Below are 14,862 nucleotides of genomic sequence, written 5' to 3' on the forward strand. Positions count from 1 at the left end.
GTTGAGACTAAGTATTTTGTAAATGCCAAAGTTAGATGCTAACTTTTGGAGGACAGGGTTTTTTCTGGAGGACAGGGTTTTTTGGAGGACAGGGTTTTTGGTTTTGGTTTGTTTTTCTTTAAACTTTATTATATCCATTTCTTTAGCCAGCTGTGTAGACATGTATTTAAACATCTTTTACAGTTAGCAGGGCGAGGACTGATTAAAGGCAGAGATCATCTAATGTGGGTTCTCCTGCAATTCATTTCTGGAAGTATTCAGAAAAATGCACTAGCTGATTTTCTCCCTGTCATGAAGCTCTTTGACCTTCTATACCCAGAAAAAGAAGTAAGTTTTACAAAATAGTTAATAATGTGATGGATTATGTCTAATTTATGTTAAAGAATTTTAGTGTGATTTTGTGAAAAGATCACTAGATTTGGAAGTTGAAAACTTGAGTTCTTTCCCAATTCTGTGACTAACCATAATCAGGATGGACATCAGTCCCTTTTGACATTATTTACTCATATGTAAAGTGAAGAAATTGAACTGGATTGTTTCTGAAGCTTATCTTAAATCAAAGTTAAACATCTTGGGATCCCTGGGTGGCTCAGCGGTTTAGCACCTGCCTTTGGCCCAGGGCGCGATCCTGGAGTCCCGGGATCGAGTCCCGTGTCGGGCTCCCAGCATGGAGCCTGCTTCTCCCTCCTCTTGTGTCTCTGCCTCTCTCTATGTCTATCATAAATGAATAAATAAATCTTAAAAAAAAAGTTAAACATCTTGTATAGCAAGCTCTTTCTCTGTATTCTAACTAGGTTTACAGTTTTTAAAAGCATTAAGCTCTTTTAATCCATACATATCATCTAGTGACCAAATAACATTAGTATCTGTTAATATCTTTTTTCAATTGAGTATGTTCTCCCTATTTTATTATGAGTATTTGAGTAAAATGTGATACATATTAATGATTGCCATTTTTAAAAATACATTTTATTATGGAAATTTTTAAATGCACAAAAAAGGTAGAGTACATAGAAAAATAAACTCCTGTGTACTCATCACCAAGAAAGACTTTTTTGTTTTAGTTTTCTGTTAATTTCAGGTATACAATATGATGATTTGACAGTTCTATACATTACTCAGTGCTCATCATAAGTGTACTCTTTAATCCTCTTCACCTATTTCAACCATCCCTCCCACCCACCTCCACTCTGGGAACTGTCAGTTTGTTCTCTATAGTTTTAAGTCTGTTTCTTTTTTTTTTTTTTTTTTAAGATTTTATTTATTTATTTGTGAGAGACCTAGAGAGAGAGGCAGAGACACAGGCAGAGGGAGAAGCAGGCTCCACGCACGGAGCCTATGGGACTCAATCCTGGGTCTCCAGGATCAGACCCTGGGCTGAAGGCAGCGCTAAACCACTGAGCCACCCAGGCTGCCCTAGAGTCTGTTTCTTGGTTTGTTTCTCTCTCTCTTTTTTTTTCTTTTTCTTTGCTCACTTGTTTTGTTTCTCAGATTCTGCAAAGGAGTGAAATCATATGGTATTTGTCTTTCTCTGACTTATTTCGCTTAATATTATAATCTCTAGCTCCATCCATGTTGTTGTAAATGGCAAGATTTCATTCTTCTTTATGACTGAATAATTTTCCATTATGTATATATACACACACATCATATCTTCTTCATTCATATCTCAATGGACCCTTGGACTGCTTCCATAATTTGGTTATTGTAGATTATCTACAGTGATAATCACTGTGGCAGTGATCATAAGAATGCATGTATCCCTTTGAATTTGTGTTTTTGTATTTTACTACCCAGTATTGCAATTGATTACTGGATCGTAGGGTAGTTCTATTTTTAACTTTCTGAGGGACTTCCATACTGTTTTCCACAGTGGCTGGCTGCACCAGATAGCATCCCCACCAACAGTGCAAGAGGGTTCCTTTTTTTCCACATCCTCACCAAAACTCATTTCTTGTGTTTCTTGAGTTCAGCCATTCTGATAGGCATGAGGGGATATCTCATTATAGTTTTAGGAAATATCCTTGCTTCATCTTTCCACTCATCTTTTTTGTTAACACTAGATAATTTTAAAGCAAGTTCTAGACATCCATGTCATTTCTCCTATCAATATACAATATATGTGTAAGTGTGATGATGTATATTATTAGTGCTTATTTAGATTATGTATTCTGAATTGTAATATGTTCTTGAAAAGCATATATGTGACTTTCAGAAATTCTAAGTTTTCAGTATATTCATCGACATTTAGTAAGATTTCATAATGTGCTTATTTTTTTAATAATATAAATTAAAAAAAATAATAATATAAATTTTTAAATGTTTTTGAATGCCCTGTGACAGTAGAAAAAACCCAACTAAGCACGAGTGAATTTCTGTTAATTTCTTGGCACGTAAAAACAATCTTATTTTATTTAGTATATGTGCTGCCAAAGTGAGCACAAGTAAAAACAATCTTGTAATAATTTCAGTATTTGATAGCTGTTAGATCTTCTGATTTGTATTCTTGAATAGTCAAAGAACAATCAATGCTAAATTAATAAAGTGTATTTTTAAAAAGAGGTATATCAAAAAAAGAGGTATATCAGCAAAGGATTATTAGAATACATATTTATTAGAATACATATAATTAGTTAATTCTCTTTCTCATAATATGCAAATTGTTATATTTCAGTATATTCCAGTTCCTGATATTAACAAACCCCAGTCAACTCATGCCTTTGCAATGACTTGCATTTGGATTCATCTCAATAGAAAAGCCCAAAATGACAACTCCAAGCTACAGATTCCAATACCTCATTCCCTAAAGCTTCACCATGAGTAAGTAATTCATAGCTTAACAGTTGATTTTTTTAATTAATAAGTGGTGTGGTGTGGACAAATGTTAGTGTCAGTATTTGTATGAAGTATGGAAATCTCCCCACACCCACTAAGGATAAAGGTGAATATTTAATGTGCAAACGGCCTACCAAGAGAAACTAACCAATACTTGTATCCAGAAAACAACTAGAAAATTAATTCTGTTTATATGTGTGTTTATATAAAATATATATATATATTTATATTTATATTTAATTTCCGAGTCTAATTTTTGCTTTTACATGCTTTACCTTAAAGTTTTTTTTTTCTTTAAAGGTTTTATTTATTTATTCATGAGAGACACAGAGAGAGTCAGAGACATAGGCAGAGGGAGGAGAAGGAGGCACCCCGCAAGGAGCCAGATGCAGGACTTGATCCCAGATGCCAGGACCACACTCTGAACCAAAGGCAGATGCTCAAACACTGAGCCACCCAGGCGCCCCTTAATTAAAATTTTTAATTTCCAAAAGCATGTGAAAATGTTTCAAAATTTCTTAGGTATTCAGGATCTGAGCATGATCTGACATATGTCTTCACTCCCTGGGCCACCAGACTATTTGAGCTGATCTGGCTGGTGTGCCTCCTTACATCATATCCAGAGCTGTGATTACTCAGAGAAGATGCCCTTATTAGATGGGACTTGGCTTTAGATAGTCACAGGTGTTAAGAACACCAGAACTTCCCACCTAGAACTTCTGACTACGACTGTCAAGTCTCTTCATAGGAGAGTATAGGGTAGGCAGACTTCACATTTTATTTGACTTTCCCTTTAGGAGGCATTCCTTAATCGTCTTTCACAGTGACGTCTTTAATGAAGCCACCTTGTTGTGCTTAACCAGATAGATAATAAATAGAAATCTAGATCATGAATTCATGAGTTATTTCTTCATTATCTGAACCTTAGTGCTATAATGTAGTAATACTTAACAAACATCCGTTAATTGATATCTTGTGATTACTTAAGTTCTTTTTAAAATGCTGCTCAAACTTTTATATATTTCCACTCTACATTTTGGGCAGAAACTGTAATACCCATAGGAATAAAGGTAGTATTAGTAAATCATTTTATGAAAATAAATTTTTTTTTAAATGCAGAGTTAAAGGATCCCTGGGTGGCTCAGCAGTTTGGCACCTACCTGCCTTTGGCCCAGGGCGCGATCCTGGAGTCCTGGGATTGAATTGAGTCCCACGTCGGGCTCCCTGCATGGAGCCTGCTTCTCCCTCCTCCTGTGTCTCTGCCTCTCTCTCTCTCTCTCTCTCTCTATAATAAATAAATAAGTAAATCTTTTTTTAAAAATGCAGAGGTAACTTTCTGGGAATTATTTGCATTTTTTACTGTTTAATGGTCCTTGAAATTTTAGGTTCCTACAGCAGAGTCTCAGAAATAAAAGTTTACAAATGAATGATTATAAGATTGCCTTGCTGTGTAATGCATACTCTACAAATTCAGAATGTTTTACATTGCCCATGGGAGCTCTGGTAGAAACTATTTATGGAAATGGGATTATGAGAGTACCTCTTCCTGGAACGAGCTGCTTGGCTTCAGCATCGATTACTCCCTTACCCATGAATCTGCTGGATTCACTGACAGTTCATGCCAAAATGAGGTATGTTCTTTTTACTTATTTGGTCCTGTGTTGGGGAATTGATATCAGCATAGTATAGGGATTATTTCATGATTATGTATGTGCATGTTTTATGGTCAGGTACATTTTTTTAATGATTAGGTTTATTTTATTTAAAAATGATATTATTTATTATAAGAATTCTAGAATACACAAATAAACCTCAAGAAAGTATTGCCATAATCTCTTAATGAAAAATAAGCATTATAAAAATTTTTTGGTATATGTTCTCAGTCTTTTTTCCTGTGTATAAATATATGTATTTATGGGTTGGGTTTTTCTCTTAACAAAATGGATTCTTAACTGCAATAGTCTTTTGTAACCAACTTTTCCCCATAATAATCTATCAAACACCTCTTTTGGTCTAGAGTTTTTTAAAAACATCTATTTTAATTGCTACAAAGAAGTCTTTTGTGTGGCTATATTTGATTGGTTAGCCAGTTCCACATTGTTGGACATGAATTATTTGCAGTATCTTAGTATTCTAATGATGGCTATGAAAACTACCTTTATGGCTGTCTTTGCACCTACTCATAATCTACTTCTATTAAATAATTTGCTGGAAGTAGAAAAGCTGAGTCCAGGAATATGAAAATTATAATGCCTGTACTGAATTGATTATTAATAGGATGCTTTTAGAATTGACATTATGGCTTCTGAAAGACAGAAATGGCTCTGTTGGATGTGATTCTAGAGCCTCAAGTACCCGTAGGAGCCAAGCTGACTATATGAGTGAGTGCCACATGCTGCTGAGTGAGAGAGCCAGATATTCATGCACATGCACGGATGCATATGTAGAAGGACTTGAGGCTTACTGAAGCATTGCAGGCCTTACCTCATGGTGCTGCCATTTTAGCTAATTTCTATAATGTAAGACTGTAGACTAGTATATCTAGAAGATATCTTCTCAATTTTTTTTGAGAAGGGCTAGAATTCCAGATTTTTATATCTAGTCCATTAGCTCTTAAGTATTGGCTCAAACTTCAGACACTGTTTAGGTAAAAAAGAATGTATCTGTGGGGCATCAGTGCTAGAAGAGCCATGCTCTTTTTCTAGTGGGAAACATTATCATAGCATCATATGCGTGCTTTGCCTGCTTGTGTGACAGAGTTGAGGAAAGCCCTGTTAGGACTCAATGTTTAGATCCTAGCACTCTTTTAAGTAATTCTATAATAAAAGTCATTTAATTTCTCAAATAGTTTTAGTTACATATTTGAAAAAGAAAAACAGACTAAAACCATTCACACATGTTCTTTTTGTTTAAATTATTTTGGGGTTTTTTTTTGGTTTTTGTTTTAGTCTTTTTTTTTTTTTTTTTTCAATTCCAGTGTGTTCTTATGAGTCATACCCAAATTTGCTTTTCAATGAGCAAGGGATCCTGATGCACATTGAAAGCACCATGGAAACCAGAATTAATCTCAGATTATACAGTGCATCACTACCAAGTGTCCTATACAACTTAAATGATTAAAATGGAGCTCATTCATTTCATTTATATAAGTTTAGATTTATACCAAGCTCCCTATATATAAGTAAAGTAACTGCTATATCTATGTCAAAAATATGGATTTTCTGGGCAACCCCGGGTAGGGTGGCTCACTGGCTTAGCACAGCCTTCAGCCCAGGGTGTGATCCTGGAGACCTGGGATCAAGTCCCACGTCAGGTTCCCTGCATGGAGCCTGTTTGTCCCTCTGCCTCTATCTCTGCCTCTCTCTCTCTCTCTGTGTCTTTCATGAATAAATAAATAAATATTTTTTAAATATATATGGAAAAAATATATATATATATGGATTTTCTTTGTTTTTCCTCAGCCTTATCCATAGCATCGCTACCAGAGTGATAAAACTTGCTCATGCAAAATCCAGTGTGGCCTTGGCTCCAGCCCTAGTGGAAACGTACAGTCGTTTATTGGTCTATATGGAAATAGAGTCTTTGGGCATCAAAGGATTTATCAGTAAGACAGGACTTTCTGGTGTTTATAACCATTAACTTGATATTCTGATTAGGGTATGGATTTTTTTTTCCTTAACGTTAAAGAAGGAATTATGGAAAAATTTTGGAAAGTGTGTGTGTGTGTGCGCGCGTGTGTGTGTATGTGTTCATGATCAAGTCTTACATAGATTTTATTGCCTGTGACTTTTCTTCAATGTCTTTGAATTCACAGCTTTTATAATTGGTGCCTTAAATTGTCTTGTTCCTGAAGGTCAACTTTTGCCAACTGTTTTCAAGTCCCATGCCTGGGGGATCTTACACACACTTCTTGAGATGTTTAGCTACCGGATGCACCACATCCAGCCTCATTACAGAGTGCAGCTCTTGAGCCATCTTCATACTCTAGCCGCAGTTGCACAAACAAACCAGAACCAGCTCCATCTCTGGTGAGCTATTGGATGATGATCTTTCCTTTAGATTTCTTAGAAACTTTGTTGGACACGGGAAATTTAATCCTTTATAGTATTTGTATTCATTTGTCATAAATTTCCTCTGCTTCTAGAGTATTTTATTTCCAATACAGAAGAAGTAGAGGACAGCTTTTTATTTTTTAATTTTTTTTTTAAGATTTTATTTATTTATTCATGAGAGACATAGAGAGAGAGGCAGAGACACAGACAGAGGGAGAAGCAGGCTCCATGCAGGGAGCCCGATATGGGACTCGATCCTGGGACTCCAGGATCACGCCCTGGGCCGAAGGCAGGCGCTAAACCACTGAGCCACCCAGGGATCCCTATTTTTTAATTTTTTAAAGATCTGTTATTTATTTCTTTGTGAGAGAGTGCAAGGAACAAGAGAGCATGAGCATGAGTGTGGGGAGTGGCAGAGGGAGAGGAAAAAGCAGACTCTCTGCTGGGCAGGGAGCCCATCATGAGGCTTGATCTGGGGACTCTGGGATCATGACCTGAGCAGAAGGCAGATGCTTACCAACTGAGCCACTCAGGTGCCCTGAGGGTAGCTCTTTAAATAGAAAGTTAATGGGGTGCCTGGGTGGCTCAGTTGGTTAAGCATCTGCCTTCGGCTCAGGTCATGACCCCAGTGTCCTCTGATCGACCCCCAAGACGGGCTCCCTGCTCAGTAGGGAGTCTGCTTCTCCCTCTCTTCACCCCCCTACTCGTACTCTTTGTCACTCTCTCTTTCTCAAATAAATAAAATCTTAAAATAAATAAATAGAAAGTTATTAAGGTAGTTTAGTCCTTGCCTAGTGATCTTTGGCCTGAGAATAATTACTTCCAAGGCCTTTGACAAAATGTTCTAATTTAGCCCTTTTGAATGTTGGATTTAAATACACTTCAGATTACCATTAAATTATTATGTTCCTTTAATTTTGCTCTAAGTGAAAATATATTTCAGATTGAAAAATAGAATTTTTGAAGTGCTGTATATCCAGGTGAAATTGTTTAGTCCTATAAGCTACAAGCTGTCTTTTTCAAGTGTGTAAATATTGTCAGACGGTTTTGTTATAAAATTTGGCACTCAGGTTTTTAAAACATATTAAACAAAGCTCATTCTCACATAAAGGAGAAGTGTGTGTGTGTGTGTGTGTGTGTGTTTAATCAAAGAAGAGGAATTCATAGTTTGCATATTTTTTTCCAGTTTAATTAACCTAGATTTAGATTTAATTCTATAATTGTGAAATTTTATATGCAACTTTTTCACATTTCTTTTTGTTCTTCTTTCAGTGTTGAGAGCACTGCACTTAGGCTTATAACAGCATTAGGGAGCTCAGAGGTACAGCCACAGTTCACACGCTTCCTGAGTGATCCCAAAACAGTGCTGTCTGCAGAATCTGAAGAGCTAAACCGAGCCTTGATACTGACCTTAGCTAGAGCAACTCACGTAACAGGTACAGTGAACATGCAACCACCAACAACAAAAACAGATGAATTAAAGTATGCTATGTCCCTACTGATTATTAAGAGGATAATATACTCAAAAGATCCATTTCATTTGTTTAAAAAAAAAAAGTTGTGTTAAGACTTTCACCATTTCAACCATTAATATAGGTTCTTCTGTGTACTATCACTTTAACTAGGTTGAGCTTCAGTTTTCAGCTTTTTTACATCATTTTTTTTTTTTTTTACATCATTTTTAAATAGTAGTACTTGAGGTTTTTGGTCTCAGGACCACTTTATACTCATAAAAATAAAAAAAGAAATTCCCAAAGATTTTCCATTTATATGGATTATATCAATATTTACTTTATTAGTTATCAAGATTGATGCTTTTAAAATTTTTTATTTGAATTCAATTTAGTTAATATATACTGAGTTATTAGATGCTTTTTAAATATTTTTTGATTCACTTAATATTAAACTTGTTACATATTAGCATAATGGCTTTTTTTGTGAAAAATAAGCTATATATTCTTCAAAACAAAATTTTAGTGAGAAAAGGCACCATTGTTTCACATTTTTTGCATCTCTCTTTAATATCTAATGTAAAGGAAGCTTTGCTGGATACTCATATTTACTTCTACATTTCATCTATTGAAATATGTTATTTTAGAACTGAAAAAAATATATCCTCACACAGGTAAGAGGTTGGAAAGGGGAGGAGTATCTTAATAGCCTTTTCAGATAATTGCCAATGTTCTTTGATGTCACACAAAATTGGACAAGTGATGGTTTCTTAAATGTTAGTTGCAGTGTAGATCCAAAATTCTATTCAGTAAACTTTTTGTACTCTATTACATTATAATCCTTTGGTCTATTTTGCATACCTAATGGATTTTTTTTTATCCAGGCATATTTTATAACTTCATGAATTAGTTTTTGGAAAACATTGATTCAATGAGTTACGTAGATCTCATAAGTGTTGGCACACTTCATTATGCAATATCATAAAATTACATTTGTTAATATCACTGCAAATTTCATTAGGAAAATCTTTAAGTTTTGGATTACTATCAGGCTTATAGTAGTGGATAGAAGTTTTCCAAAACTTTGATTTTTCATTTGAAAAGTCAAATTTTATCATTGGCAAAAGATGTGGTCATTTGTTTTCCTTGAAGTAATAGGTTCCCTTTGTTCAAGAAAATGCTGCTTATTGCCCAAGTCTGAATAACTGTAGTTTTTCTGTCAGATGTTCTTTCAAGTAAAAATGGAATTCCATTTAAAAAAAAGAGCTAATTTAATTCGATATTCAGACAATTGCACAAGTACTTTTCCTTTAGATGCCCATCATACTTCAGTGTGTAGCTAGGACACTGCATACTTCCATTTTTATCACAACAAAATTAGATGTATTTAAGGGCTAAGATACAGTCCTTTTCACTACTTCAGGGATATTCTAGAGTAAAACCTGCATTTTCTCCCAACCTGGGCCCCCTCCCACCCCGCCCTGCTGCCTAGTGAGAGTATAGTGAAGATTACAGTGGCTATTAGTATAGTCTGGTGCCACTGTTTGACTTGTTCTGAGGGCCAGCAGTTTTCCCTACCATTACCTTTGCCCCATTGGTACACATATGAACACAGTAAAAAGTTTAGTACTATCTTAGTATTACTATTTTAATAGTTTTGACCTCATCAAATCCTTGGAAGGATATTGGGGACCCACAGAGTCCACAGACCACACTTTGAGAACTGCTGTTTTAAAGAAATAGTTACTGAATTTGCAACCTCAGATACATCTGTGTAAACTGTCTTATTTTACATAAATTAACCCTTTTTTTAAGATTTATTTATGTATTTATTTATTCATGAGAGACACAAAGAGAAGCAGACACAAGCAGAGGGAGAAGCAGGCTCCTTTGCAGGGAACCCGATGCAGGACTCTATCCCAGGACCCCGGGATCACGACCCAAGCCAAAGGCAGACACTCAACCGCTGAGCAACCCAGGTGTCCCAATAAATTAACCTTCTTGATTTAGAGAGTTATAGTCTATAGCTATTTCAACCACTGGAAAAGATATATTTTCTCAATTCTGTTTCCTTGGCTCAATAAAGTGTTGATACCTCATTGTCAGACTGAACTACATGAGCGATCATGGTGGGCCTATGTCACTATTAGATCATTGGTGCTCTGTAACCTTAAAAAAAAAAAAAAAAAGATTACAGAGGCTCCTGAGAGTCTGTTAAATGTCCAACTCTTGATCTCAGCTCAGGTCTTGATCTTAGGATCATGAGTTCAAGGCCCGAGGCATGCTGAGCATGGAGCCTACTTAAAAAAAAAAAATAGATTGAAATGTCTTCTTTTCACTAATTGTGTTCATGTTTACTAATGTAATCATTCAAATCATTCATAAACTAAGAAAATTTAGGTCTAAACTGAATATAACTAGTTAAGCAGTGAGTGTATTGCCATGGAATTCAATGCGTGTACATAACTTTTTCTATGATACCATTTATGAATTATGGGTATGATCATTTATATCTGGATTACCTCTGTTTGTTTATGTTTAGATTTTTTTACAGGCTCTGATTCAATTCAGGGAACTTGGTGTAAAGACATACTTCAGACCATCATGAGTTTTACTCCTCATAATTGGGCATCACACACTCTTAGCTGTTTTCCAGGCCCACTACAGGTAATTTGGTCTTGAATTACATATTGAATATATACAAAATCATTCTTCCATTTAGTATATATGAAATCATTTTTTCCCATTAATTCATTTCTTCCCATTAATTTCCCATTAATTCATTTCTTCCCATTAATTCTAGAAAGCTGGTTTTAGCGATATCCAAAGGAAATTAGCTTCTGTTTCTTTTTTTAAAAACCTGTACTATTCCAAAGTCTCTTGAGTTGTTCCCTGACTTACTCTAGGCCTGGATACGTTCCTAAAAATTTAATTATGGTTTCATGTTATTAGTTAACAATTTTAGAATGTTGTGAGAATTAACACATTACCTGAAAAATTCTTTCTCTTTTTTAGAACTGAAATGGGGAGAGATACAACTTAACAGAGCTTCATAGAATACACATTGTTGCACTTGACTGAATTTTTTTTTTAATCATACAGAGAGAAAAACTACAAACTTGGCTTTTATACTATGGAAAAAGGAAAACCTCATCTGTCCTCTACTTTTCAATTAGCAATAATCGTGCCTCGGATAGACCTCATTGGCTGCAATACTGCCACTGCGCAAAGCTGTCCTCTACTTTTCAGAGAAAAGTTTAAGCATAATGAATATCTGCTTTATAGAACTTCCAACAGGGCTAGGGCAAGTAACTCTCAAACTTGGTAGAATTATCTAGAGGGCTTGATCAGATACAGACTGCTGAACTTCCAAAACAGGAGGTCTGAGACCCATTGGTTTAGTATAATGGATTTTCCTTTTAGAGATACTAAAATCTTTAACCAAAAGGCGCATAATTTCTTTCTTTTTTTTTTTTTTTCTTTTTCCCAAAGACAAACAGAAATATCAACAGATGTTTGAGGAAGCTTTGAATTCAGGCTTGCTTGGAATATCTATTTAGGAAATCTAAGAAAGGAATCTTAGAGATTATCTAGTCAAGCCTGTATATTTTCCCATTATAGAAATTCACACCTTGAAAAAAAAAAAAAAAAAAAAAGAAATTCACACCTTGATTACTTAATTACCTGAGGTCACATAGAGTTTATTAGTGTCAGAATCAAGTCCAGAACTGATTTCTTGACTCTGGCCATTGCTCTTCATTTTAGTATAAAAGTAAACTTTTGATCTTTTTTTTTTAGGCATTCTTCAAGCAGAATAATGTACCTCAGGAAAGCCGTTTTAATCTGAAAAAAAATGTGGAGGAGGAATATAGGAAGTGGAAGTCAATGACCAATGAAAATGACATCATTACCCACTTCTCTATGCAAGGCTCTCCTCCGCTCTTCCTTTGTCTTCTCTGGAAAATGCTCTTGGAAACAGATCATATTAATCAGATTGGCTATAGGTAAGCCAGAAACCTAGATCTGCATTCTATTTAACAAGCTGTTATACCACATAGCAATATAACTTGGTTTTTACTCTCTGCTTTCCAGAGTATTAGAAAGAATTGGAGCCAGGGCCTTGGTAGCCCATGTGAGAACATTTGCAGATTTCTTAGTATATGAGTTCTCTACATCAGCTGGAGGTCAGCAACTCAACAAATGCATTGAAATTCTTAATGACATGGTATGGAAGTATAACATTGTTACATTGGACAGATTGATTCTCTGCTTGGTAAGAATATGCTTATAAGAACAAGTTTCTAAGCTACTTCACTCTCTTTTAGATCATGGTGTGTGATTGATGGATCTTGTGCTGATGATCTATAAGGATTTAAGGCAATTATACTATAATCAAGCATTGTTATCACTTCCCTAAGGAACTAGAGATTTCCCATTGTCTCATTCAGCAAGTGTGTATTAAATATCTGCTGTGTTCTATGCACAGAAAATATAGAAGTAAATAAGGCAGACATGATCTGGCCTTGTGATGCTGTAAAAAGTACAAGCAATTAGGCCCTGAGTTGATTCCCAAAGGCTCTCATTAGAGGCAGGAACTGGTAAAAAGTCATTTTATTTCTTTGCAGAGTGCTAATAATCATTTCTGTATACTTTGACAGTCAGAGTCAGAACTGAGTATTTCTGATAGCCACTCAGTATTCCCCAAATGATTTTTCCTCTTGACTTGATATCTATTTCAGGAAGAATTTTAAGAGAAGACACTGAGCCAGGCTGGAAAATGCTACTTTTTAAAAAATACTATAGTGGTGATATTTAGGGTGGCTTAATTGGTTAACATTAACCTCTTAGCTATGGAATATAAATATAAATATGGTTATGATATAGTAGGAGAAATGAGCTGTCTATAAATTGGTAAAATACAAAGGTAAGATAGAGATATAAGGAAAATATCACCAGGCAACAATGAGAAACCACATCTATCTAGGTGAGAGATTTTGACAGTGGATTAGATTTCAACAAAAGAAATAAGAAGGACACTTTGGGCAGAAGGAATGATGAGAACCAAAAATGGGCAAGAAAGTTAAATACGACAATGGAATATTACTCAGCCATTAGAAACGACAAATACCCACCATTTGCTTTGATGTGGATGGAACTGGAGGGTATTATGCTGAGTGAAATAAGTCAATCAGAGAAGGACAAACATTATATGGTCTCATTCATTTGGGGAATATAAAAAATAGTGAAAGGGAATAAAGGGGAAAGGAGAAAAAAGGAGTGGGAAATATCAGAAAGGGAGACAACATGAGAGACTCCTAACTGGGAAATGAACTAGGGATGGTGGAAGGGGAGGTGGGTGGGGAGTGGGGGTGACTGGGTGACGGGCACTGAGGTGGACACTTGACGGGATGAGCACTGGGTATTATTCTATATGTTGGCAAATTGAACACCAATAAAAAATAAATTTAAGTCAAAAAATTAAAAATGAAAGTTAAATATGTTTGGGGGAATTCTGAACAGTTAAGGGTAAATTAGACATATAATGAAATTCTAATAGTAGTGGGATATTAGTGTATTCAAACATAGACTGTCTAGTAGCAAAGCCATGCTTTTGCACAGTTCAAACATTATAATATCATTTTTCTGTTGTTTTCCAAAGGCCATGCGTAGTCATGAAGGAAATGAAGCCCAGGTTTGTTATTTCATAATTCAGTTGCTGTTACTCAAACCAAATGATTTTAGAAATCGAGTAAGTGACTTTGTGAAGGAAAATTCTCCAGAGCACTGGCTACAGAACGACTGGCACACCAAGCATATGAATTATCACAAGGTACTAATTCAAATCAGTGCTTTAGTGAATCTTTTTTAAGCTCTTCTTGGGTATTTGGCTAATTGGTTTGGCTGTTTTCTCTGTGTGGTTCTATTGTTTTCTCTCTATAGAAAAGGAAATTAACTCTCTAAACTTTCTCAAGATTCTGTTAGAGTATCTCTACTGTTAGGAATTTATCGAGACTATGGTTTTAGTAGATTGAGTACTTACATACTAAATGAAAGGGTTATTACAAATTCCTTTATACATAAATTTCTTGATATATCTTTGGGATAATAGAGATTTTTGTCAAGTAAAAGACTCTAGATTTATTTCATTGCATTGCAAAAAATAAACATGGTTTCATATTCTTTTAAAGATGACAAATTTAAATAGGTTAATTTTTTTTTTAAGAAAACAAAAAAGGATATCCTGAACATTTGCTGTTTTCTTACTTCCACAGAAATACCCTGAGAAACTATATTTTGAGGGCCTGGCAGAGCAGGTTGATCCTCCTGTGCAGATCCAGTCTCCCTATCTACCCATCTATTTTGGAAATGTGTGTCTTCGATTTCTCCCAGTATTTGATATAGTAATCCACAGATTTTTAGAATTGCTTCCAGTTTCCAAATCACTGGAGACTCTACTAGATCACCTTGGTGGCTTATATAAATTTCATGGTAAGCTTTTTCAAATTTTAATTCTATCTTATAGT

At 35.2% G+C, this 14,862-nt stretch overlaps 1 protein-coding gene and 1 non-coding gene across 7 annotated transcripts in view; one reads left to right on the forward strand and one right to left on the reverse strand.

Moving 5' to 3' along the window:
* Nucleotides 1-14,862, forward strand: part of MED23 (mediator complex subunit 23) — a 45,073-nt gene that overhangs the window by 18,063 nt on the left and 12,148 nt on the right. For 3 of the 6 annotated variants that reach the window (XM_038553388.1, XM_038553383.1, XM_038553385.1), the window contains 11 exons: nucleotides 184-327; nucleotides 2,675-2,820; nucleotides 4,221-4,466; nucleotides 6,297-6,439; nucleotides 6,650-6,863; nucleotides 8,160-8,323; nucleotides 10,881-11,005; nucleotides 12,137-12,342; nucleotides 12,431-12,611; nucleotides 13,998-14,168; nucleotides 14,611-14,827. In XM_038553388.1, coding sequence (XP_038409316.1) covers nucleotides 184-327; nucleotides 2,675-2,820; nucleotides 4,221-4,466; nucleotides 6,297-6,439; nucleotides 6,650-6,863; nucleotides 8,160-8,323; nucleotides 10,881-11,005; nucleotides 12,137-12,342; nucleotides 12,431-12,611; nucleotides 13,998-14,168; nucleotides 14,611-14,827 — 1,957 coding nt within the window. The remainder of the gene's footprint in view (nucleotides 1-183; nucleotides 328-2,674; nucleotides 2,821-4,220; nucleotides 4,467-6,296; nucleotides 6,440-6,649; nucleotides 6,864-8,159; nucleotides 8,324-10,880; nucleotides 11,006-12,136; nucleotides 12,343-12,430; nucleotides 12,612-13,997; nucleotides 14,169-14,610; nucleotides 14,828-14,862) is intronic. The other 3 variants (XM_038553386.1, XM_038553387.1, XM_038553384.1) reach the window with 2 other exon arrangements.
* LOC119874362 lies at nucleotides 11,425-11,571 on the reverse strand. Its single transcript, XR_005368226.1, has one exon. It is a non-coding gene; the product is annotated as a U4 spliceosomal RNA (small nuclear RNA).

The sequence above is a fragment of the Canis lupus genome, chromosome 12 (assembly GCF_011100685.1).
Source record: "Canis lupus familiaris isolate Mischka breed German Shepherd chromosome 12, alternate assembly UU_Cfam_GSD_1.0, whole genome shotgun sequence".
Taxonomy (NCBI): domain Eukaryota; kingdom Metazoa; phylum Chordata; class Mammalia; order Carnivora; family Canidae; genus Canis; species Canis lupus.